At 44.0% G+C, this 27,227-nt stretch overlaps 1 protein-coding gene across 1 annotated transcript in view; it reads right to left on the bottom strand.

The window, feature by feature from the left end:
• The window catches only part of LOC139297344 (AT-rich interactive domain-containing protein 1B-like), a 168,123-nt gene that overhangs the window by 90,875 nt on the left and 50,021 nt on the right, over positions 1-27,227 (bottom strand). Inside the window, 1 exon segment of the mRNA XM_070919970.1 lies at positions 18,965-19,069. Within this exon segment, the coding sequence (XP_070776071.1) occupies positions 18,965-19,069 (105 nt within the window).

Genomic DNA, 27,227 nt, shown 5'->3' with positions numbered 1-27,227 from the left:
AATAAGGATCATGTTCTGCTCTATTTGAACATTTAACATGAATATCTCATCAGCTGGATCCAGTGACCTTTGACCTCCCCCTGCAGCCGGTCATGGTGGTTGGCAGTGTACTCCTGGGTTTGTACAAATACAGAAAGGCAAGCCCACTTCTGTGCACACATCCACTTCTGTTTCTACTTCCACTTCTGCACACTCACAACACACACACACACACACACACACACAGGAAAGCGCCCTTTTGTTCGAGCCTTTGTTTTGCCGTTTCTACTTTTTCCCCGGCTGAGGGTTTGAAAGTGATTACCGATGCGGTCCACTTCATTAGCATGAGAACAAAAACAGCGTGGGGAACACATTATCATTTCACAGAGAAAGACAGAAAGCTGTCTGCCCGTTTGTTTACGCCGTTGCGTTCGGACATTTTCTGCCAGCGCCGCCACTGCTGTCTCACGAGGACGGCGTTTTCTGCAGGAGGAAGCAGCGGAGCCGGGAGGGGCGGGAGGAAGACAACACCAATGGATAAAAAGGCAGACATAGATAGAGGTATAATACTCGGGTATGTGTTATGCAAAACGAAGTGCATGCATCAGTCAGGGTGTACATGCAGCAGTGAATATTCAGATGCACATAAGATATTCTCATCTGCTGTCCCTTTCACTTTCTGTACAGTTGAAACTTGTTTATCATGTCATCAAATATGCAGCAGAGACTGGCTTGATTTACAGTAGAGGAATAGGGAGTGACGTGTTAAAATGTTTATTTGCAGATATACATCTCCTGTTTAGTGGAGTAGAGTGGCTAAAGCTGGATTTATACTTACCACAAGGTGTTAATGGCAGACCTGATGTAGAAACCTACTTTTTGATTTATATTTCAGCGTCACCCGTTGATAGCGCCACCAAACACCAGATGGATGTATCGCACATGATCAGGCCCATATTATTATACTTCCGCCAGTTACTGTGTTTACATTCTTTCATTTACTTTGTGCTACAGACCAACGATGGGCTACACAAGTGGTATAACCGGAGTAACAGCCAGGTCATTTCTATTTTGTCTCATCTCGTTAGCCCACTGGAGACAAGTGCAGAGCAATGGCTGTATTCACATCCTCTCATTCACTGTGGTAGAGAGCAGTGATTGCGGATTGTGGTGATTGTTGAAGATCCACAGTGGAAATGGCTTTGCTACTGTAGATGCGTGTGTTACTGAAAGACTACTGAGTGTTTCTGCTTATGAACAATCTCCACCAGCATCAGAAACTTGTCAGGAAAAACAGCACAAGCTGACCAATCACAGTTCTTGCCGTCTGCACATAGTATCTCTTAGCCCAGATGTGTAGTTACACTTTTGAGGAGGCACACATCAGCGGTAGTGTAGCCTGTAGCATAGTTACGGTGGCCAAGTGCATAGGCGCTGCAGCTATGCTGGAATCCTAAAATGCAGAACTATGAATCCAGGTTTATCATCATGTTCTATAACAAACAGCTATAAATGGCAGCATTTCCTCAATACATCAACACAGAAGAAAAAACATTAAACATTTATTTTACAGGGCTTCCCATGCAAAGAATGCAAACATCATTTTAAGGATTTTTCATCACAGTACAGTGTCACAGTCAGCATAATCTTTTCCAAATCTAAGGGGAGACTTTTCCCCACGCATCTCCCTTAATCCTCTCCTCACAATGTATGCAAAGTAATTCAGGTAATGTCAAATTGCAGGAGAATGTACTTTCAGCCCTTTCATTGATTACATTGACCATGCGCGTCATTTATACTACTGTACTTATATATTGTACTCTCAGGTATGATATCAGCTGCCAAGCCATACATTCTGACATTACTGCATTCTCCATAGTAGAGACAAAAGAAGATTATTAACTATGTAGCTGAGTTTACATTCAAATAAAATAATAAATACAGGTACAGCAAATACAGAGTACACTGCTCAAAGTGCAGAATTTCTTACTCCAACCCCTCCGAAAAACTCAAAGGGAGTTTTATGACATATACTTTAGAGGTTTTCTAGCTGTCTGTACTGTATGCAGAGACACGGTATAAGAGCAGAAAGTAAAACCTCTACGATAGGATGTCATTCTTGTAAAATATGGATTTTCTGGTGAAATATAGTGTAATGAAATAATTCCTTGTTTTGCCAGGGGCCCTCTGGAGCCATATCATGGACCCAATGGAGACCCTGTACCATGGTATGAGAACCATCAGCTTTAAACTTCCATTTTAAGCCTTAATCCTTCTCCTTCTTCCATCCCTCTCTCCTCTCCCTCTTTCCTCAGCCTGCTGCCTTCAGGGAGGTGTGCAAGCAGAAAGGAGAGAAATATAGAGCAAACAAGAATGTAGCGCTCCAGAAAAAGCTATTTGGAGCTGGTTGACCCCGGGGTCAGCTGGCTGGCTGGCTTCCTGGTTAAAGGGGATTGGTGGGAAATGGAGGCAGCTTCTGATAGCCAATCACAATGCGCAGAGCGGAAATCAATGAGGTTCCACGGAAAATGTCAGCCGGGACTGACCTTTTGGAGATTACAGCCTCCTGAGTCAGAGAGGAGAGGAGGAGGAGGACAGGAAATAAGAGGGGATGAGGTCGAAAGGAAAGAAGAGATCAGGATGAAAAAGATGGTGAGAAATAGAAATGAGAGGAGGGGGGATGAGGAGAAATTAGAAAAAGACAGAGGTGAGAGGGAGAGAGAAAAAGGAGAGGTGGGACATGGAAAGAGTAGAAATGGAAGGACTAAAGGCACAAAATTTAAACATATTTCTTTAGAAGGCACATTAAATAAAACTGTTTTCTGATTTGACTTCACTTGATCATTTATCATTTTAAAAGCATAATATTTTACTTCACTATCACTATTTTCTATATTTAAATATTTGTTAAGTTTACTATTATAAGAATTCTTTTTTTATCTTATTCTGAGAGCACTTTGTAGAGACGAGGTGTAAAGTTAGAGGTCGCATTTTAATTTTAGAGAGAAGTTGTAATAATGAAGGAGGCTACAAATAAATTAACATGGTAACTGCTGTGGTTTTAAGTAAAGTACAGTAAAGTGTGATGTGGACGCACCTTTAGAGTAAAGATTCAGGACTTTCCTTGTCTGTCTCTGGCAATCATTCTGTTTTCTGATGCCAAGCTGCAACATTTCAACCCATAACAGAGGCAGAGAAATTGGCCGAGGATTTTGAGTGGAAATCATTTCAGAGATGGAAAGAACGAGGAAGCAGGGAGGAAGAAGAAGACGACGTGACCTTTACTGTCTCCTGCCCTGCCACTTCATCGTCTTAAACCAGCCTCTGTGGGACCCAGGAGAGAGAGAGAGAGAGAGAGAGAGAGAGAGAGAGAGAGAGAGAGAGAGAGAGAGAGAGAGAGAGAGAGAGAAGGGGAACACAAACTCTCCACCTGGCCTGGTGAGGATATGAATATTTCTTTTCTTGCAGTCCAAATGTCTGTTGTCTCTACAGTCCGGCTTTTCTGTCTTTATTTCCAAAGATCTTGAAAACATAATACTGCTTACATCATTTACTTTCATGATTCCTTCCTTTGATGCCCTAGAAAAACATGTTTATTTTATTTTTCCTTCCTTCCTTCTTTTCTCCACTTCATCCTTCGTTTTGTCCTTTCATTTTCTCAGGTCTCGTCTGAAACCGAGAGTCGAATACAAATCGCTGGAGACATTAATCACGTTTGATTATCCCGTGCAAAAGTCAACTGTGAATATCAGATATTGAGCGTTAATCTGAAGCTGTCAATTGCTACCAGTGGGTGACCTTTAGGTCAAATGCTCCAATAGGATCCCCAGAGTGTGTGTGTGTGTGTGTGTGTGTGTGTGAGAGTACAAATTTACACACAAAAGCTGACATTCATATGTCTGCACTTGCACAAATATACCCAATCAATGCACAAGTGAAAGAATAATAAAGACCAAACATGCAGAAGAACACACACACACACAATAATACAATAAAATACAAAAGCTTCTAAAAAAACACAAGTCAAAAATTTTCCTGCCCGGCTGCTCATTCTGTCCTGAACAGGAAGGATAAAGGTCACGAGGCCCAAATGAGAACTCCTCTGTCTCTCTCTAACACGTCCATACGTCTGTCTCCCACCTCTCTCCATCCTGAGTCGATTCATTCCATCCCTTCTCCTTCTGTCACCTCCTCCTTCCCTCAGTCGACCTTGTCTCAACCTCTCCCTCCCTGGTCCTTCCCCTCAGTCCCAGGTTGTTTTTAATTGGGGGGGGGGGGTTGATGGGAGAAGGACGAGTGCTCCTCTAAGCCAGGCTGCTCTTTGATGGGGAAGGATTTGTTGGGGGGGGGGGGGGGGGGGGGGGGGGGGGGGGGTGCTGCGGCGGGTCTTCCTCTCTTTCTCCCTCTTTCCATCTCAAACCCTGCTGTCATTCCTAACAAACACACACCAGCACACACACACACACACACACACACACACACACACACACACACACTCACACACACATGCACAAGCAGGCGTTTCTCTTTGAACTGAGTGCTGCAGTGCGTTCAAAGCAAAGACGAAGGCAAAAATATGGGGGTGGCGAGGGGAGAGAGAAGGACACTTGAAGGTGAATTTGATTTCCACATCATTTTACCCCCTCCAACACACACACACACACACACACACACACACACATACATACATACATATAAACACACGTGCTACCCAAGCCAAGCCAGCAAAAAGCACACGTTTGCTGAGTTACCTCCAAGCAGCCACCAATATACATACATACAGTGACTGACACACACACTAGACAGTTCAGGCCTGCATGTGTGTGTGTGAGTTACAATCTGTCTTATACATATTTACGAATTTTGCTCATAACAGAGGATCACCTTTAAACTTCTCCATACTCCAAACTGCCTGTTTATATATGTATGTGTGAGTGTGAGTTTGTGTGTGTGCGTGCGTGTGTGTTTACAGAATATGCATATGAGTGTGTAGGAGCAGAGTGACTCATGCAAAGTTGAACTGAACACTGCAGAGTCCCACATTCGCTGGACAAAACATCACCATTGCACGGCAGAAACTGCTATAACCCTGAGAGTGTGTTTGTAAGTGTGTGTGTTGCAAATGTGTCCAACCAATTAAAGCAATCAAGTCAAGTGCAAACCGCCCACCATGCTGCATATTGATAAGGCTGGAAGTACAACATGGCAACCTGGGCCACCGTGCCGAACTACTCTGGCCCTTGCGTCCACTTTTAAACGCCAACCAAAACCACGCCGTAAACACTTTACACCACTTAGCTCCGCCGCAGTCCACACACACAGACACACGCTAGATGCAAACACTGACTTGACAGTATGACAAATATTGCCTTCCATCCAGAACGAATGAGGTAACGGCAAAAAAAAAAAAAAAAAAGAATCAACGGCTCATTAGAAAGATAAAAACCTTCCAAAGCCCTGAGGGTGAAAGAGAAGAGGGCGGAAACAAGAAATGAAAAAGAAGAGAAAGAAAAAGACTTGAGAGACGACAAATCATAACAGCTGTAACTCAATTCGAGGCCCTGCTAGAGACAGCTTTCTTCATCTCTTTCTTTCTCTCTTCATCTTTTTATCCCTCTGTCTTTCTCTCTCTCTCTCTTCCCGTCGTGGCTCCTTGGTAATTTTTTCCCACCAACCAATAAGCCATTATGTGGCAGTAATACGGCTGCTAATGTATGCACCGGCCTGGGAGGAAGCACACGGCACGCCATTAGCCCAAATGCTATGCAAAGCTACCACAAGACTCTTTACCCGGACTGAGTGTGTGTATGTATGCGTGTGTTGATTTGTGTGTGTGAAACTTGCGCCGTCTAAACAGGACTCTTTTTTGTGATTCATTGATGAGTTTGGTGTTTGGTTGGATAAATGGACATTTGTCTTTTGGTCTGTGGTGGACGAAGTACTCAGATCCTTTTTCAGATCCTTGGGGGAGGATATGTAAGGACAAAAGCATCCTTCAAAAGGAATGTAATGTAATATACTCCATACTCCATTACTCTATTCATTTTAACAACTTCATAATGAAACGCGACTCCTTGCTCTGTATCTGTAGGTGAACAAAAGCTAGAAGCTAACAGTTTGCTAACGAGTTCTTCAACTTAAAATGTGTCAAAACATGTCAATGTTGTATTCACAGCTAGCTTCCGTTGCCAAACCCCCCCCCCCCCCCAGTTATTTCAAGTTTAAGTGAGATAAAATAAATACTGAATAATAAAAAATAAATAAATAAATACTCTAGTGCACAGTATAGTACTGTACAAGTACAAGTACCTCCAAATTTAAGTATAGTACTTGGTTAAATGTTCTTAGTTACCTGTGTTTGGTTAGATTGTCTTGGTAGATGTACACATTCACATATACAGCGAGATCACATGGGTGACATGTCGGCGCATAACATCAAAAAAAAGTATTGACTCTATTATGATGGTACAAACATGTTTATGTTAAGTTAACTAAATCCATTGAAAATATTGTTTTGGATTTTTTTTGTCCGTTTTTTTTCTGTTGTCTACCCATATCGTCTTTGCTCTTCTTTTGCATCTTGTGACACATTACCAGTATGCACAAGAAATCCATGTATGCAGAAATCCATACACAAGCCAAAGTCCTGTTCACAGAACAAGTGAAATTGCACACACAGACATACACACCTACAATTGACTCTGTGCCCTCCAAAAGGTCAAGAATTGCTTGTTTAAGATCGACTGCTGCATATTTTTCAAAGTTTCCACCAGGTTTTTTTTATGGGTGATGTGGGCTCGGGGGGCTTAATACATTATGAAATAATTAAAACAATTAAAATGTACTCAGTCCATAGAGAAACAACAATTAAAACTTAATAAGAATCAATTATAACAACCAAACCTTACTCAGAACACAGAGAAACATTTCCAAGAATTAGAGCTCATAAAGAATCCATTAAAAACAAGATGTTTTCTCTGAACAGAAGGGATATTGTTTCTTAATTTCTAGTGTGGTATATCCATCTAGAGATGGGAGTTTTATTTCAGCAAAACAAAAGAGTAGAGACACACACACACAAACAACATGGGAGATGGGCTTTTCATGCCTCGGAGGTCACAGGTTGCCGATATGTGAGGAGACCCCAATCACACTGTTGGCGCGCAAACACACACACACACACACACACACACTCGTAGACACTCACACACAGAGAAAGAGAGACAGAGAGTAAGAGAGAGAGGGGGGATTTGTTTAATCGTTTGGCCAACTCTGACAGATGGTCATACGCTTCCAAAAGAGCAGTGCGACTGGGAAAATGGGCCATCAGTGACCGTTGTGTACGAGTGTACAGTGTGTGTACGAGTGTGTGTGCTTATACATGTTTGACAGTGTTACAAAAGCAAACGTTACACAAGTATTGTTTCACTCCCATTGTAACCCACTGCCAAGCCCTGATAGCAATCAGGCTGGCAGGACAGTAAACAGCACAAGTGGACTGAACAACAGGCATCAGTCAGGGCTGAATGCCATGAGGAGAAAACCCCTCCACACCTCAGTGCCTCCTTCCTTCCCTGCTTTCCTTCCCAGCCAAAACCCCTCTCCCCGCCTTCCTCTTTCTCCCTCATTCTGTCTCTTTCTTCTTCCATTCCCTTTTTGACTCTCCTGCAACACCTTCCAGACGCTGAAGCCTTTTTCTTCTCTTCCCACGCTTTCTTTTTTTTTTTTTAACCCCACCTCTCCTTTTCCCCTCTTCCATCTATTAACAGTGAAGCAACCGGCTCTTTAACACCATAAACTTGGCCAAGCAAAAGATGAGCCCACACACATTAACCGACATACAGACACATGCATGCAGGAATAAAGTTAACACTGTACATATCAAGCACAAAACGCTGGGACAAACACTTTGCAACATAAGTAATTAACACACTGTTGAACGGGTCTTTACATGAGAGGAGAGCTCAATTACATTCACACAGAGCAAAGGATCATGCACACATGTGCACACACAAGGGCGCGAGCAAATATAAAGCACTTTGGCACATACGCACTCTGGCGAGCGTCCAGACTGAGTCTTGTTGCTTGTGTCTATAAAGCCCTGAGAACCATATCGACAACTGTAATAACTGTGGCTGGCAGGAGAGAGCAGATTACAGCAGCAATCATAGGCCCTGCACACACACACAAATACACACATCTTCTCTCTCTGTCAAAGACCTGTTTCTCCTCGATACAGATACTCACACATTTCTGGGTTCATCACATAGCCTGCATAAAGCAATAATATTGTAGCAGAGGACAGCCAAATGGTGACCCAGGTCCACTGTTAACACTGAAACATACTGTACACAAAGACACACAGTCAGTCAGGGCCACGTAAAACACACTCTGGAAACCACGGCAGAGGGAATTATAGTAGAGTGTGTCTTAAAATATTTGAGATTAAATGCTGAAAATGATTGTATTTTAAAATACATTCAGTTATTAAATTCTGCTATAAACTGCAGACTGCTAAATTAACTACCAGATGACGATTAGAGGCTGATGAGTGTTTTCGGTGCCTTCACACACCTACAGATGCCATCTAATTGCACACAGCCAAACTCAGACCGGAAAAAACATCCTTTAGAGAGACAGAGAGCAGGTGGACAACCAGTCAGTAAACCAGCATACGATGGAGCTAGTCAGTCAGCCAGCCGCTCAGCGCAAGGTCACCGGTGGAAAGTGAAAGTGGGCTTTATTGGAGAAGAGAGAGCAGGCTAAGATTGGGGTCAGAACTATATGGTGTACAGGGCAGGAGAGGAGAGGAGAGAGGAGGAGAAGAAAGGAGAGGAGAGGAGATGAGAGGAGGTGGAGGAGAGGAGAGGAGAGGAGAGGAGAGGAAAGGAGAGGAGAGGAGGTGGAGGTGGAGGAGAGGAGATGAGAGAAGAGGAGAGGAGGTGGAGGAGAGAAGAGGAGAGGAGAGGAAAGGAGATGAGAGAAGAGGAAAGGAGATGAGAGAAGAGGAGAGGAGAGGAGGTGGAAGAGAGGAGAGGAAAGGAGAGGAGACGAGAGGAGATGAGAGGAAAGGAGAGGAGAGGAGGTGGAGGAGAGGAGAGGAGAGGAGAGGAAAGGAGAGGAGAGGAGAGGAGAGGAGAGGAGAGGAGAGGAAAGGAGATGAGAGGAGAGGAGAGGAAAGGAGAGGAGACAAGAGGAGAGGAGAGGAGAGGAGATGAGAGGAGATGAGAGGAGAGGAGAGGAGGTGGAGGAGAGGAGAGGAAAGGAGATGAGAGGAGAGAGGAGGAGAAGAAAGGAGAGGAGAGGAGATGAGAGGAGGTGGAGGAGAGGAGAGGAGAGAAGAGGAGAGGAAAGGAGAGGAGAGGAGAGGAGGTGGAGGAGAGGAGATGAGAGAAGAGGAGAGGAGGTGGAGGAGAGAAGAGGAGAGGAGAGGAAAGGAGATGAGAGAAGAGGAAAGGAGATGAGAGAAGAGGAGAGGAGAGGAGGTGGAGGAGAGGAGAGGAGAGGAAAGGAGAGGAGACAAGAGGAGATGAGAGGAAAGGAGAGGAGAGGAGGTGGAGGAGAGGAGAGGAGAGGAGAGGAAAGGAGAGGAAAGGAGAGGAAAGGAGAGGAGACGAGAGGAGAGGAGAGGAGGTGGAGGAGAGGAGATGAGAGAAGAGGAGAGAAGAGGAGATGAGAGAAGAGGAAAGGAGATGAGAGAAGAGGAGAGGAGAGGAGGTGGAGGAGAGGAGGTGGAGGAGAGGAGAGGAGAAAAGAGGAGAGGGGAGAGGAGAAGAGGAGAGGAGAGGAGATGAGAGGAGAGGAGGTGGAGGAGAGGAGAGGGGAGAGGAGAAGAAGAGAGGAGAGGAGAGGAGATGAGAGGAGAGGAGGTGGAGGAGAGGAGAGGAGATGAGAGGAGAGGAGGTGGAGGAGAGGAGGTGAGGTAGAGGAGAGGAGGTAGAGGAGAGGAGATGAGAGAAGAGGAGAGGAGATGAGAGGAGAGGAGAGGAGAGGGGAGGAGGAGAGGGGAGGAGAGGAGAGGGGAGGAGGAGAGGAGGTGGAGGAGAGGGGAGGAGGAGAGGGGAGGAGGAGAGGAGGTGGAGGAGAGGGGAGGAGGAGACCACACTCAACTAAGAAAATTTTCTAAAAATTAAAGGGCCACTTTTAGACATAAAGGTCAAGTTTACTAGTCATGACGGGTCCTATTCATGTTGTAAAAACTGTTGCATAATCTTTGTCAAGTCTGAGAAAATAAAAAAATAACCCTGATGATGTCATTGGGGTTATATCAGCTTGGAGACAGCAAATGTACAGTATATATCAGAAAGCTAGCACTGAAAGATGCAGGCATTTACCAGGCAGGGATAGTCTTATGAACAGATGCTTTCCGTTGTATTATGGGTAATATAGTACCCATATTAGGGACTAAAAGTCAGAATATCTCTGCCTCTGCTCCTTCAAACTCACATTGGGTTGGGGTCAATTAACATTTTTCCCCAACTGGGGTGCCCCTTCAGTCAAATCAGCAGGGTAATTAATTCAACAACTTTGCTAATTGATTTAGTTATCTATTTTTATGTTTTTTTTTTTTAAATTTCTTGTTGATAAAGGTAGAGATTTTGTAGGTGCTACTCTGTTCTTTGTCTGTCTATAGAATGACAAAATGTTATTAATAATGTAATTTATTAACTGTAATACTTGGACTAAGCATGGTGTTGTAGATATAATTTAAAACTATAAAACGTATGTGTGCTGGTTTTAATAAGTGTGGATATTGTGCACCGACACCACACCTTAGAAATACTATACTATACTTTTCTCCCCTTTATTCCCCACATCCATTTCAATCATCCTGTTCTGTTCTCCTTTATTTCACCTCTCCTCATTTCTGCACTGTTCCCTCCCTCCTTTACTCTCACCCTTCTCTTTGTCTTTCTTTCTCTTCCTTTCTCTCTCCACTGGCCCCCAACCAAGGAGAAGCGATTTGCAGCAGCAATCCGTCGCTAATTCTCACTCAGCGTTCATGAAAAATGTATAGCAGGCAGACTGTAGGGAGATGCAGATTGGCGCTGGGCCCTCAGCAAGAGCCTGGCTCTGCATTAATGGAACATTATTTTCATCCTCTCCATCCCACCATCCCTCCTCTCCATATATCTCCTCTCTCCCTCCCTTCGTCTTTTTCATCTTTTGTGTTATACTGTCTTATTCTATCTATCTATCTATCTATCTATCTATCTATCTATCTATCTATCTATCTATCTACATTACCTTTGAAAAAGCTCTTCTCCTTGCTCTCAGAGTTTGATGAAACAAAAGCCATAAATATTCGAGGACTCAGTGGAATATTAGCAGCTCAAACAACCCAAACACAGCTATCTGCAATCTGAACAACTGTGCGTGTGTGTGCGTATGTGTGTTTTTGCTTCAACATTTGCCTGTGAGCGCAGTGTGCAGCCAGCTAAACCTTCTCAAAGATAATAAGAGGAAAAACTTTATCTTAATCTTTGAAAGGCACGACATGAAGTTTGAATCCAGCTGTGAAATGGGTCGTGTGTGTGTGTGTGTGTGTGTGTGTGTGTGTGTGTATGCATCTTAGCATGAATTCCAAGATATGTGTGTGTGTGTGTGTGTGTGTGTGTGGATGTGTTTAAAGCACAGGTATCTTATGAGAGTAGATTAATAACAGCACTGTAATGCCATCAGGACTAGTCACAGTGTGGATCATGCATAATAAACCTCCCAAGGAGTTTACATACTCACACACACACACACTTCCTGTCACTATAGCAACACTGGCAGTGTTGCTGCCCCTAACTTCAAAGTCAGATGTAATTTCAGCCTCCCAGCAGCCAGAGGGAGCCATGGTGATGACAGAACATTTCCTTCATCTCTCCTTCAATTCCTTCACTTCCCTTCTCCTCCATTCCTCTGCTGGCTCCTTCCTTCCTCCCCTGCCTGGCCAGCCTGCTGGGAGGCCAGGCATCCAGGACCAGACATAAAAATAAACCCAGAAAGGTTAGAAGTGGATGACTGAAGCTAGGGAAAGAGGGAGTGAAAGGCGTAGGGAGGCACGGGAGGGAACGCTAAAGAAGGAAGAAGGGAAGGAAAGTGGGAGGGAGATAAGGAGGAAAAGGCAAGAGGGAGGTGATGTAGTCGTTTACTTATTCTGTCCTTCTACAGCGACTCTTAGTCATTTCCTCTCTCTACCTTTTTTCTTTCTCTGCTACAGAAGCAAAGGTGGATTGAAAAGAAAAACTCAAATATTTGTTATTTCAATCCACATTATTATCCAAGGAGGAAGAGAAATATCTCCAGATTCATATACTGAAAAATCATTTGACAAGAGAACGTTCCCATGTCCAAACTACTAATGAATATAAAATAGATGTTTCCAATCTTCAGTTCAGATTGGCTCAATAACATTTGAAGCCATTTTAACAGTTAATTTAAATATTAATGTGGTAACAGAAAATCACCATTTATAACAGAGGGCTTAGTGCCAGAAGGGCATATCTGGCATTAATGGTTGGTGAAAATGAAATCTATATATCAAGTATGCACTTCAGGAGATGTATTTGGATTTCTGAAAATGTATCAAACGCAAATTGAACTGAGTGAACTGAGGTGACGTCCAGCCAGGCTCTTCATCACATTTTAAGAACAACACCGGATGTAACACCTCGAAAGGACAAGACAAACTGGTAAAACACGCAGTGTGTCACGTTCATTTACTGAGTATATCCAACATCCCGATATAGCAGCCTCAGCTTTCACACACTGTCACACTGTTGACTGTCCCGTGGTGGAACGGGGAGGACAGATAAGAAGGTGTTGATGTGCGTTTTGTGTCTGTAAAAAGAAAAAAACAGTAATGCATACACACTGCAGCTCCACACATACAAACACACTCACTCAAAGATGCATACAAATGTACACACACAGTCATCCACTTTCTATTTACATCATCCATTTTTTACAAGATGCTTATGCAGAATCCTGCTTGTCTCTGAAATACAGATCAGTGGTGTGTGTGTGTGTGTGTGTGTGTGTGTGTGTGTGCTGCTCTCTCAATGGAAACCCACAGCCATGAGCTGCCTCTCCTCCTCTGTCCTCTTTTGTCCTGAATTTGAACTAGTCTTCCTAATCTGTTAGAAGAAATGTGCTTTAACAAAAGACACCAGCCAGAGAAGAAGAACTGATGTGCAAAAGGATAAAAAAAAAGATGCAGAGGGGAAACATTTCTCTCCTTCTAGGGTCAGCCCTCACCCCCTCTCCTCCTCCTCCCCCTCCCCCTCCCTTATCTACCCCCTCTTTCTCTCTTCCTCTGTAGGAGAGGCTGGTGGAGAGGCGCCAGTGGAACTGAACTGGTGTTTTCTTAACCAAGTTCATCCCTCTCCATTTCCCCCTCACTCTCAAATCATGAAGCCTGTCACACACTGGGGGTGTACGCATGTGTAAGCATAGGGGTAGGTAAGTGTGTAAAAGCAGTGCACACACAGTTTTACTATCTTCACTCTGGTGCGCTGGGCGTCAGTCAGCCAGCCTGTCAGGGGTGCTTGGGTATAAACATGGCCTCCTCCGCAGCTGAGGAGCTTCTCCCCCCTCTCTGTACCACTGCTGCTCAGCCGTGTGTTACCAGTTTGCTTTAACAACCTACACTGGCCAGTGTAGTTCCCAGTAGGTAAAACAGTGTGTAGCCATCAAATTCTGCCATAAGACACAACTAAAAGCCTTCAGGCAAAAAATACTTTATTGATCCCTATAGGAAAATTCTCTTTTGGTGTGTCTCTCCTCCACAGGGAATGAGAGTGCAGTGTCAGCTGCAGAGGAGTGCTGGTGGGGATTCAGTGTCCTGTTAAAGGACACTTCAGCAGCGCAGACGCTTGACAACGTGGCGGTTCAAACTTGCAACTAATGCAGACTAAAGTGTGTTCAAAATTCATCTCAAGGCTTTGCAGACATTTAAGCTGCTGAAATATTAAAAAGAAGCTACAAATACAAATAAAAGTGTCAGTTATGATCACAGGTGAATTCTCAAAGTTAAAAAAATTGATGTTGATGATGTGTACAGATGAAAGATCCGGAGACATTTTAATCGCAGATCAATTCCACTTCCTGTACATCTGTGTTTTCAAGCCGTGGGGGAACAAATAGTACGGCCCCGGCAAAAACACGTGTTCCCGGCTCTTGAGGATCAAAAAACTATGCGTGTACATGAAACCGTGTGTGCGTGCTAAATGATTCATGAGGCGCAAACGAAAACAGGCTGGCATACAAGCGGAAAAATAGCCCGTCTGCATTTTAGATGAAGCCAGGGTCCTCTGACTCGCTGTGTCATGATATCTGGGTCTGCGGTGAATCGAGGCAGAGGTGAAAACACCAAGTGTCTGTGTGTGCTGTAGCAAATTTGAGGAGAGTGTGAGAACCAATGTGAGAAATAGTGCAGGTTTGATCTTAAATCATATGGTAAATCATAAAATCCTGTGGAGCACATACTGTATGGACTACCAACACATGAAGTGACGATGAATCAATCACTCTAACTCATATTTGCATGAACAGGTCTACAGGTTTAAGACTGGTGTGACCATGAGCATTTCCCTATACCTTGGATTGTGAAACTAGCGTCAGATTAGCTGTCCTATTCTCAGAGCTGCTATGTGTTCATAGCAGTGGCAGGGAGCTGGTGCGGCCTTCAGTGCTGCTGTCTGTTCTAAGAATAGGCAGCAGGGTCCAGAGAACATCTCGTCTCTGAGTCTCCCTGCCTCCCGCTCTCCCCCACCTACCCTCCTTTACTCTCTCCGCATGTTGCAAGTGCCTATCACTTAAATGCATACAAAAATATCAGCAGAAATGATGTTCCTACATGGAAAATGTCGGCTGACGCATTTTATCAGTGTAATTTGAATGGTCCCTTAAATATATGTTGAAGCATTTGCATCTACAGTAGGTAATCTGTATATTTTAAACCATATGTCCAAACCAATACAAGACACAGTTTTTTCTTTCCACTAGTCCCTCCGTCCTTTTCCTCAGCTGCCCTTTGCCTCCTTCCCTCTCTCCCCCATCACTCTGTTCTTTCCCTCTTCATCTCCCTCACATTTCTTTGCCTTCTTGACTCCCTCTGCCTCGTTTTCTCCTCCCCCCTCCTCCCCCCGTGTGCAGTAATGTGGAGGCTGAATCTAACCCTGCTGGATGACATTACTCTGCGTTGCCTGCTGGCCTGTCTGCCTGCCTGGGGACTCTAAAATAAAACACAGCAGGGGAGAGCCAGAGTGAGAGCACATACTGTATAGGCGGCCTGACTGACATGTTCTGATAGAGCACACACACTCGGTGTGTGAAAACGCTTGCAGAGGACAGAATGTGTATCAAAGTGTGTGATGTATGTGTGTTTGTGAGCCAAAAGGTTTGTGTGAGTGAGGTTGCAGTGTGAGAGAGAGAGAGAGAGAGAGAGAGAGAGAGAGAGAGAGAGATGTTGAGGGGGAGGGGGGGGGGGGGGGGGGGGGGTAGGCCTCTCCAGCTGTGCCCTGTCAATCATTCATGACCTAACACTTGGAAAAACAGAGGAGGGCAAGGTGGACAGGAGTGAGAGGAAAGAGACAGCGAGGGAGAGATAGTGTTTCTGAATTTTTCCTTTTGTCTGATGGAAAATAAGTCAAGGAGGGGCAAATGAGCACTGAAAGACATACAAAAATATTTTTGTCTGTGTGTGTGTATGTGTGTGTGTGTGTATGTGTTAGTGTGTGTGTGTGTGTATGTGTTAGTGTGAATAACATGCCGCTGCTGGAACCCCATAGCCTGAATTCAACTTCCCTCACCCTGAACAAGTGACAAAAAGATAACCACGTTTCACTTCACCGCTTCACGCCCTCTCTCTCTCTCTCTCTGTCTCTCTCTCTTTCTCTCTCTCTCTCTTACTCATTCTCTTTCTCATCCTGCTCTTCACCCCCCTCCTTCCTCACCTCACCCTCCCACCCCCAGCTCTCTCTCTGTCTTTCCACATGGCTGGCCATCCTCTCCCATGTCCCAGAGGAAGGGAGGCTGTGCGGCAGCTTGGCAGGCTGTCAGGGGAGCGCCGGAGAGCAGGGAACATGTAGTGACTGGAACGGGGGTGGCGGTGGGGTTGCGGGTTGGGGGTGGGGGGGGGGGTATGAAAGCCCTGGCTCCTCACCTCACAGTGGCACTGGAAGAACTGGCTCTGCTTAGCGATGTTAGGCAAAAGATGCAAAGGGCTGAGGGCGCTACAGAGAGGAGGAAAACACAAACGTCTCACTCTTCCCCCATTTTCATGTACCAGAAGCGTCACTGCCACATACAGCAAGAAATAACAAGGCAGCAGTCAACATGTCATCCTGTGCCAATCATGCAGTCCAGCTCTGTAACACCCTGTCAGTAACCAACATGACATGTCACCTTTTTTTGACCCGTCATTACCACACCTGTGAAATCAGGGTAGTTTCAGACAGTGATGTCTGATGTATCACAAGGGACAAATTAACAGATAGGATGAAAAAGGTATTTGAATAATTTTTACATAAAGGACAAACCAAAAACAAAAAAAAGAACTGTTGGTGTCACCTTTAGCTAACATTCACAGGAGAGAAGACTATATGGGGGCTACTGCCAACATTTTCCTGAAAAGTTTCACAATTGCGTGGTTCATCTTCTCTATAGATGATCTTTGCTCTGGCTCCTGACTTCACTATTGTGTGGAACTGGAGGAACAGGCTCAGCTAGACCAGAGCAAGTCTGAAGAGGCTGAAAATACTGTAGGAGGATTACTGTAGTGTTAATGCTTACCCTGTATTGAAAATCAAGGTGGTGAATGCAAGGTCAGTTTAAAATGATACACTGAACAAGCTGCTGGTAAACATTAAAGTCATCGCTGACTGCTGAAGAGGCAAAGCTTTTTTACGCTCTTAAAAGGGAAATGTATGAATGAACAATGAAAACACCACTCACATCAACAACAAACAACACTCATTCATCCATTAACACTGAGAACCACTGTGATAGAAGAGCAACAGAATTCAATGTTGTTACAGGTACAATAAGTGCCAAAGCTACATGGAAATGTGGATAGATGGTCAACACTGACAGCAATGCTAATGCTACACTAACAAGCTAGTGCTGAGCACTTACCTTGTGTTTTTCTAAGTGGAGCATTTAAGTGATTAATGATACGGAACACAAGAAATGCTATATCTCCAATATATTACATTTACAAGACCCAAGGGGCACTGTGACTTGCATTCGTGATGAGTTACTAACGCATGTTTTCCCTTTGGTCTCCCTTCAAAAATCCCGCCACATCACAAGGCAGACTCGTCCCAAAACAACAACATGACACTTTGCCGACCCGCGCTCCCTCCCTCCTGACAGAGAGAAAAGGAAAAAAAAAAAAAAAGATGACAGCAGCTTTAGATCTGACATCAAACGCCGGCGAGAGAGTGAGAAAGAGAGAGGGGGAGAGGGAAAAAAAAAAACGGTTACATCTCTGCCGTGACAGCTTGCTGGAAGAGTCTGGCAAACGGCGAGCAATTTCTCCCTCCTTCTCTCTCTCTCCCCCCTTCTATCTATCCATCTCTCCCTCTCTGTGTCTCTCTCTCATCAAAACTTGCCGCCGATTAGGATCTCGGCGAGCCACGCGCTTTGGATGGAAAGTGAAAACACACGGAGAACCCAAGGGGTAAAACGCCAGGATTAAAGTGGCGAGGGAATATGGGGCGATAGTGGTGGTGCTTCAAATAGATCGGCCCCCGCGACTGCAGTGGCTCCTCGCCTCGCCTTGCTCTCTCGCTCCGGATTCACACACTGATACATCAAGGCCATTTCTCATTATAGCACGAGGGGGGAAAAAAAGCTTTCATGATGCTACTTTAGAGGGAAAGACAGTGAGGAAAAGGGAAAGGGAGGGGGGTAAAGAGTGTGGGAGAATGAAAATGAAAGAAAAAAAGGGAAAATGCCAAGATAAAGATGACATACTACTAGTATGTTATGGAGGAAAGAACAGAGAAAGAGATAGAGTGTGTGCATGACAGACAGATAAATCAGCCGCTGATTTGAAACAAAGCAGAGTCAACCGTCAATGTGCGTTGAAAGACAGAGGACAACCACTGAACGCAGGCTTTAAAACTATCAGTGTATGGAAAACATTATGGCTTAATTTGATTTCATACACTTAATTTAGCTTTTCTTGCAGTTTATTCCTCCACTCCTGAGGCTGTTCCAAAGTATCTGGTAAATTAAACGGCACACACCTCAAGCAGTGCCAATATTTGCGACCATTTGCAAATGTCTATTTATTCTATTCTTGAAAGTGCTGAGGAGCTGTGAGGGGAGAAATGATAGAGAGTAAAAACCGATTCGTTTAGCCAAAAAACTGGAGCAGCCCACATCTCTCTCCCCTCATAGATCAGCCTGGCCTCACCATTTCTTCTCAATTACTCCTCCAGTCAACCTGCTTAACGATTTTTAGCTCGCCCAAATGCCAAATGCGTGTGGGTTTGCATGTGTGACTGTGTGCATTAGCAAGAATGTCTGTGTCTGTGCATATGCTTTTCTGTGCATGTGGGTGTATGTGTGAGTGAGTGCATGACGCTTAGACCACAGGCTGATGCATGTGGCCTTTTTGCCTTCGGCATGGATGCCAGTCAAAACACAGACATAAGCTCTGAAATGAGCTGTCAAATCCATGTCTCCCAAGGGACATGAGACAAAGAGGCGGGTCACAGGGTGAGCAAAGCATCTGATTGGACAGAAAGGCTTACAACTTAATGTTCGATAGTGAGTCAGAAACATAGGAAGAGGAGGAAGACAAAGAAAGAAATGTTTCTTTGAGGCTTGATGGTGTGTTTTGGTGTCTGCTACGACAAAGGACCCTCTCTCTCTCTCTCTCACACACGCACACAGGATGTTTTGCTTAATGTGTAATGCTGTATGTGTCAAACTCAGTGATACTTTTATTATTGGTTATTGGTCGGTAGAACTGTCAGTCACTCACCGGCAGACTGGACGGGCGGTCCTGGGGGACGCCATCCTCATTGTTGGTTTTCCCAGAGTTCCCTGGGGCAGGACCCCTGGTGCTGTAGGTCTCCTGCTGGGTGTCCTACAAAGAAGAACAGAGAGAGAGACAAACGCAGAGAGTCATTTAGATGTATGATAAATAAAAGGATTTATTTTACAGTATATTGCCAATATTTGAGAGCTCTGAAGAGAATTCTAAATGAGGATATCACAAATACTGTATATCATATGTGTTGGCAGTTATGTGGGGGAAAAAAGGAAAATTACAGCATTTAATGCTGTAAAAAGTGCTCAGGGGCATTTTAAAACATTGCCATTACAGTGTCCTCTGTCTATGAGCATGTTGAACACGTCTATGAACAAGTCTTTGACATACAAATTTGAAGGATTCTTACAAAAAATTTATTTATGTTTGTATGTACTCATGTATGTAAAAAAACAAAAAAAAAAACAAACATAGGTCAACATATTAGTAGATTTTTTTTTCTTCCAAATATTGGTAGTTCAAATGTGCAATATCCTTAGTGTTAAAATAAATGACTTTTCCTGCTAAACACTAGTTATGTTATGGGGCAGGCATGTTCAACAACACTCTTTTGTTATGATGAAAATGAATGAGTTGGACCGTTGAAGGTGTCTCAGGTTTAAAGGGCTGTAATGAAGACTCTGATTCCCCGTTAGATCGAGTCACAACACAAAAAGGAACGTTGCACAAGGAAATAGGCAGACACACACGCTGATACAGTACATGCAGACTGAAAAACATCCAAACACACACCCATCAGCACACCATACCCGCCAATTCATTTCAACCAAATCCAAGCCTAACCACCCCATAATCCTCGCAAACATACACACACACACACACACACACACATACAAACACACACCGATACACACACTCAGCCCTATTGTTCAATCTAAGTCATTTTCGTTCCCTCTGTAATCACAAGCCTATCTAGTGTAAACCAATTTTCTCCCCATTGTCGGAGGTGTTGCCCTCTCCCTCTCCCTCCCTCTCTATCTCTCCCTCCTTCCCTCTCCCTCTTCTTTTCATTCACCACGGAGGTCGTTCCTCCATCATGTTAAGCGTCGGCAGCACAATGGCAACTTGTTAAAGAGCTCTGAGTGGAAGGATTAGTGATAACTGATCGGCGAGACGCGGAGAGAGATCACACGCGAGTGCTTGCACACACAAACAGACACAACATATGTACACACAGCCACACATTTATGTTGTGCACACACACATACACACAGGGTATGTTACTAGTTTTTACTCTCAAAATCCATTTTTTCTCCACGGCTTGATTTCTTATCTGTTGTGTGATTATACTGTAGTAGGTGGGCAATATCCCTGTCAGCTAGGTGATATAATTTTATAGCTGAAGATTATCCTTCACAGCAAGAGATGTATCACGCGAAATGGATCTATTATTAGAGCATTAAATGGGTCGTAATTCGTGCATCCAGGGTGAATGATAGCAATTCGGTATTTTGCACATTCTTTATGAAATCTGATATAAGGTTTTATACACTCTATATATTACCTGTAAAGTTATTCTACATGCATGCTGCATTAGCAGCACACACAGAGACAAAAAGTTAATGTATTCATTCATCCATTATTAAGAAAAGGTAATGTAATGACCTTAAATGCCCTGGAGTAGTCCCTTCAAATTCACATTTCAATTATTAGCCAATTAAATCACTGAAGCACTAAAAATATAGAACATTTTAAATATCTCAATGTTTCCTGAAATGTCAATTATTCAAAATACCATTCTCAGCATGAAGTGAACTCCTAACTCTTGCATTGTTAGTGTCATGCTCCACCCACTGATTTACTGTAAAGCCATGTCTCCCTTGTACAGTGCTCCTAAATGTGGTCCTGCAGTGTCTGAATATTGACAAAAAATAAATTAATCAAGACATTTGGTGTGTTGATGATTAATTAATTATTAAAGATTAATATTTTCAAACAGCTGAATGTTATTATGGGAAATTTGTGAATCAGGTGATTCATTTGTTTCATTCATTTCATTAAATGTAAGAAGATGCACATATGTATATTCAAGATGTGAAAAAGTACATAATAATCATTTCTACTTGTTGATATTTTTATAATATTAGTGATTGTTTGAACTAGTGTGTCCGTGTGTGATGACTACTTTGTGCGACTGAATTGTCTTGTAATGTTGCATATGTGGAACTTATTTTCAGGTTTGTCTTGTAAAAGAGATCTTGATCTCGAATAGACTTCCTGAATAAATAACGCTGAACAAACAACATTTTTATTTAAATAACAGTCAAATAAATGAAACATCAAGCTATAATCTTGCCACAATAGCGCCCTTATTCCAATCATAAACTAAAACCCAAAAACCAGCAACATCCTCCTAACCACGTCTAAAAGCCAGAGGGGAAACCCTGTTCACCCAGATGTGGTTCAATCACTGGATCACATATCATCCCATAAGTGGGTGGCTGCAGAGAGACACTTAACAACTGGATCGCAACAAAAAACGGAGGCGCTATTTTAAAAGCAAAGCCATGCTAGTTTCCTCGTCAGGGCCCTGGGCAAGCCCTGTGTTTGTGTGCACAGCCTCCCTGTTTATCAATGAGAGCCTGGATGCACGCCAAACGTCAGGCTTTTATTACATGGTCGGAAGTGCCTCGTTTGAAGCAGAAACCCGGCTTAGACACAAATACACCTCCACAGGTAAATAAAGGCCCGGGGAAGGAGGGGGGAGGGGCGGGAGGAGGAGGAGGAGGAGGAGAAGAAATAGAGCGGAGGAGATGTGTGGTGGCTTTCTGACAGTGCGCACACACACACTCACACGTGCACAGTTCAGTTCACAGGCAAAAATACACACATGGACAGACAGTTGCTCACACAGTGAAATGAGAACAGAAGAGTGGCTGCTGACCCAAGTCCAATATTTACTCAGGCATATGAGTCTGTAGTGTGTGTGTGTGTGTGTGTGTGTGTGTACTCGAGGGGATTTCCGTTTTAAGTGGGTCAAAGTGAGGTTAGCCTCATACTACTGTTTACACTCACGTTCTTACATCATCACTGTCAACTGTAATATGGACAGAGAGGGTGAGAGAGATAGAAACAGAGACTGGGAGGCGGGAGGGCAGAAAGAAACAGATGCTGCGAGAGCTACAGAAGGTGAGATGCAAAAGAGATATAGAGGGAGAAAAGGAGGAGGCAGGCAAGCACAGGGAGAGAGAGAGGGGGAAGATAAAGCGACAGAAAACAAGGGTGAAAAAAGACGAGAGCAAGAGAACATCAGAGGCAAATGAAGGAGTGCTGCGAGTGCATCCTTTCATTTGAGTTTTTTCCAGTCCATTGTCTCAAAATCCCATTTCCCAGCTAATTTAGAAGCTTCTAAAATACACTCCACTCCATACCTTAAGCCTTAGGCCACAGCTAATCCTGTCTTCACACACACACACACACACACGTACACGCACACACACACACGTGCGCACACAGAGACACGCTCATTCATCCTCCGTGCTTTTCAAAAGACTTCATCTTGGCATAGTAGAAACGAATGAAGGATATTGAAGGCAAGCGTTTGAAGTACATGAGGGAATGCAGGAATCAAACTGTGAGTTAAATGCTATTAGACAGCTGTGTGGAGAGGCAGTGTAATATTAGATTTGATTGAATAGATGACTGCTGAATGTGGTGTAATATATAGAGCCGGAGAGGCTTTATGCGGACGTAAATCAATATTGCAGCGCCGTGTTAATCCCAGCCACTCAGGAACGGGAGTCAGCCGGTAAGTGTGAAATGTTCGGAAAGGAGAAACGTGTCGATGCTGCATGCCGGCGATTGTTTGGAACATGAGACTTGCACGTACCCGCTTTCAAAAGAAGTAATTTGTAATTTAATCTTTTGTACTGCGTCAGTATGATGTTAGACTTTGTTACTCCCATGAGAGAAACTTTCTGTTCCCCACAGAAGAGGTCAAAGGTCACATTGTGCTATGGAACAGCGCCTCCTAGCAGCTAGCGTTTTAGTCCTTTAGTTTAAGAGAAGTCGAGCTGCCCCAGACAGTAATTCCAACCATGACATACGACCAATCTGACTTTCTTTCTTCTTTGGCTCACATCTAATTTAAGAATGTTGTACGGGCTCTTTTTGGTTGGTTGCACTGCACACTTTCTAATGCTACATTCAAGCAGGGAGCAAGGTGAAATGTTGCTTTGCTTGTATGAGTTTGATTGCCTCCGAAAAAACAAGAAATGAAACTGGCATGACATCAAGCAGGCACATTTGATGCCACCACTTGACACAACAGAAAGCAGCAAGAGCAAAATTCACGGCCATTACGTTAAGCTGATTTTGGCTGACATTTATCTTTTCTTTTTTTTAAACAGTGAGAAAAAGATGTGGATAACTTCAAACTATACTTCAGCGTTATTTTTTCTAAATGTTAACATGCTTGCTTTTTAATCCTTTTTTCCACTGCCATTGTCTGCTCTGGGCTATCCTGCTTTTATAAACTTTGTGTGCAGATGTCAGTGTTTTCGTCACACATCAGTTTGTGCTTTATTATCGGGGTCAAATGAATTTCTCAGCATCTTTTGCTCACATCCTCTGTTCTTTTCTGCGTCAGCTGTGCTTTTCCTACCTTTAGTCCTAATTAACTCCTCCTCAAGATCCTCTCTCTCCTCTCAGTATTAACTGCTCGCTCACTCTGCATCGCTCCACCTCTTTCTCGCTCCTCTTCTTCCTCCGTCCATCCCCTCTCCCTATTAATCTCTTGCTTTCTCCACACCTCTCACATCCCTCAGACTCTGTCCCCATCTCTTTCTTTATACCCATCACTCTTCCTCTTTTCCTATCACCCTCTCCACCCTCCTCTGCCTATCCATCCCACCTCCCTTTCTCTATCTCCATCCCTCTCTCCACCCTGCTCCTCTTCATCAAAACCATCTCCACCCATCTCCCCCCCCATCCCTCCCTGTCTCCAGTCGTTCTCCTCATGACTACCAAATGAATTAGTCATCCCCCTTTTTCTCCTGCACCTTGGCAGATGCACATCTCCACAAAATCTGACGCTAATGCCATTAATATTCATTAAAAATTAAGTTTAATTGCATGTCTTTAGAAGACAGCCCCCCCCCCCCACACACACACACACACCCTCAACACACTGCCTAACCGTACACACACACACACCATGAACCCCAGTGCATTTGGCAACCACCCCCTGCCACATTACCCCAAGGACAGATAGAGAAGATCCTGAGAAGCACACACACACACACACACTGTGTCTTTCTTACACCCACTCAGATATACAGTATTGGGTCAGTCAGTGGGAAAAGACACACACAAGGAAGTGTGTTTCTGCTGTTTCTAAATGTCTTTATTTCTGTGTGTAAGTGTGTATGCCCTGCACTAACAGACATAAGAAACAGCTTCGATACATCAGAGAGAGGCGGCGGTGGAGGTGCTGGTGGTGGGGAATACATCCATATTCAACATCCCGCGTTCACACACACACACACACACACATGTTGGTTCCGACTTGCACACTTGCTCACACCAATCAGACTGACTGAACCGTAATTGAAGCAACAATCAGCAGTGAGAGCGAGCTACACCGTGTTCTGAAAATGTGACAAATCAACATTTGGTTATGATATGCTTGTCTTTCATGTTTTCTTGACACTTACATCTTTTGATCCATTTCAGAATATTTGGAAAACATTGCAGTTACAGTCTGATTATGTCAGATATGCTGTTAATATATTATAGGGCAGACCTACTTTCGTCTCCTGCAACTGCCTTTTAAAACAGTGTGTTGGTTAGACTCTATGTAAATGATGGGCATTTATTCCAGGGTACAGCCTATTATTATCATCACGGAAAAGGTGACCATTAGAATGGAAACAGCTGTCGTATGTGCATATGTGTATGCGAGGATGCCTGTGTGTGTATGCCTATATATCTGTAAGCTGTGTGTGTGTGTATCCAGCCTATCTTAATAGGTCCATTTGTAGCAGGGCCTGTTCTAGTGCTGTGTACTTCAGATTGGATTCTATCTCAGCAATCCCCCTGACCTTTAGCACAAAGAGACTACAAGAGAGGACCAGCGCTTCCGACACAGGACACACACTCACACACAGCTTGTACACACACATACACACACACACAGCCACAAGCAAGCACTCATTCTTGTCCATATAAACAGAAACACACATGCAGACACAGAAAGAAATGCACATGCACAGACAAACACACATTCACACACAAACATACTGGTATGTGTGCCGGCCGTCCCTCAGGGATGAAGTCAGATGTAGCTAACAGTGTTAGCTGAAGATGCCGTTGCCAGGGCTTTCATTATTTTTCCTCTACACAGGCTAATCAAATAAGAGCCAGTCTTTGTACCATCTTCACTTCACACACTCTTCGCAAGTCCCCGTCGCCACCACCCCCATCCGCCCATTCACGTCAATTGCTTTGGCTCACAGTTAAAGAGGACATCCACCCAAACTGGTGTACACCCACATGACTTTTTCTAATGCACGCAGGAACAATAGCTCGACTTTGACTGTGACTTTTTTCTTTCTTTCTTTTTTAGGTGTTTTCTCTTTCTCTCTGTCTGTGAAGTCTGTATCCAGGAACAAATGTAGCGGCATTTCCTAACAAATGGCAGCTAAATGAGGCCCCTAGGGTGCTGTGCCGCTAACTACCGACCCCCTTTTTTTCTGAGCCATTATGATTGTCCTAACCGTTCCAAAAACACCTCTCCCATTCTCGTTCATTTGCATTTGAATTGCAGCTCGGCTGTACAAAAACAAACATGAATCAAAAAAGGGGGAAAAAAAGAAGAAAAAAAACAGTGGCGGATTCTAGTCGAGCAATTAGCGAGTGTCAGTCAATGTGGAGGTAGAAAACACACTAAATTAAAAACATTGTCTCAAACACACGCTATCACACACACACACACACACACTTATACACACAAAAGCTAGCTGACATATACAGCATATATATATATATTTATATAATTCTTTTTTCAATTTTATCATTTAGTTTTTGCTTGAAAACTCATCAAGCTTAAGTGCTCGTCAGTGGCGGCCAATCGGAGTGCGGCAGGCCCAGGGTTGCCGTGGCGATACGCGGGGACATTTAGAGGACTCCGATAAACTCTGCCATTTAAAAGGTTATGACAATTAACGCTGCTCTCTGCAAATTACCACTGCCAGACCTTTACCCACGGATGTCTCTCTCTCCCTCTTATCACCCCGCACCCAGCCTCGCTCTCTCTCTACCTCCTCCTCTCTCTCCCACCATATGCCCTCCATTTCCACAACCTGTCCTCCCTCCATCCCTCGCTCCCTCCCTCTTTCTGTCCTCCCCCTTCCAGCCAGCAGCACTTTTATTATCCTGTTAATTAACAGAGTTCTTCACTTAATATTCAAATGGTGACCAATTAATGACATTGAACTTTGGGCGCCCCACCCACCCACACGCAGTGCCCCCTCCTCACACACACCTTCCCCTCCACTCTCACCGCATCCTATTCACACACATTCCTTCCTGCCTCTCATTTCCTCCGTCTTGTCCCCTCAACTTCCCCTCCATCCCTCCACCTTGTCGGAAAGGTGAGGTCCCATTTCCCACCAGAGAGAGTGTGTGTGTGTGCATTGAGGCAGCAGAGCAAGTATACAGCGAGGGGGTAATAAAGCCAGGGGGGCAGGCCGCAGAAAGGCTCGACGGCCTTTTAATTAACCTGGTGTGATTAAAAGCGGGGGTGGCGGAGGGTGGGGGAAAGGGCCTGCTGCTGCAGCCGGTTGGGGGCGGAGGGGTGACAGACAGGAAATAGGAAATGACACACTGTAAGTAGTGAAAGGTATAGGACCCTGGTGATGTGCCTGTGTGTGAGCACCCTATGGTTTGTAAAGAGTTTCATCTAAAGACCTACAAAAGATTATTTACTTCAATACATTTTTTTTTCACATTTAAAGCAACTAGAATATAGAATAAGCATAATGACATAATACAAATCATTTTCAAACTTGACTTTGGAAACAGTAGTTTACAAAACAATCAGCATTCGATTGTATCACATCATCTCACCTTTTAAGCCTACGAAAAGTGGGAATTTCAACATGTACAATTCCACAACAACCGGGGAGTTTTCATCTGCAAAGGAAGATATGTGATATGGTCGAAAGCTCCAGAACAGCCACAAAATGGAGCTTGT

Source organism: Enoplosus armatus, chromosome 15 (assembly GCF_043641665.1).
Source record: "Enoplosus armatus isolate fEnoArm2 chromosome 15, fEnoArm2.hap1, whole genome shotgun sequence".
NCBI lineage: Eukaryota > Metazoa > Chordata > Actinopteri > Centrarchiformes > Enoplosidae > Enoplosus > Enoplosus armatus.
Note: the sequence above shows the minus strand (reverse complement) of the source record. Positions and strands in the feature narration are given on the sequence as shown.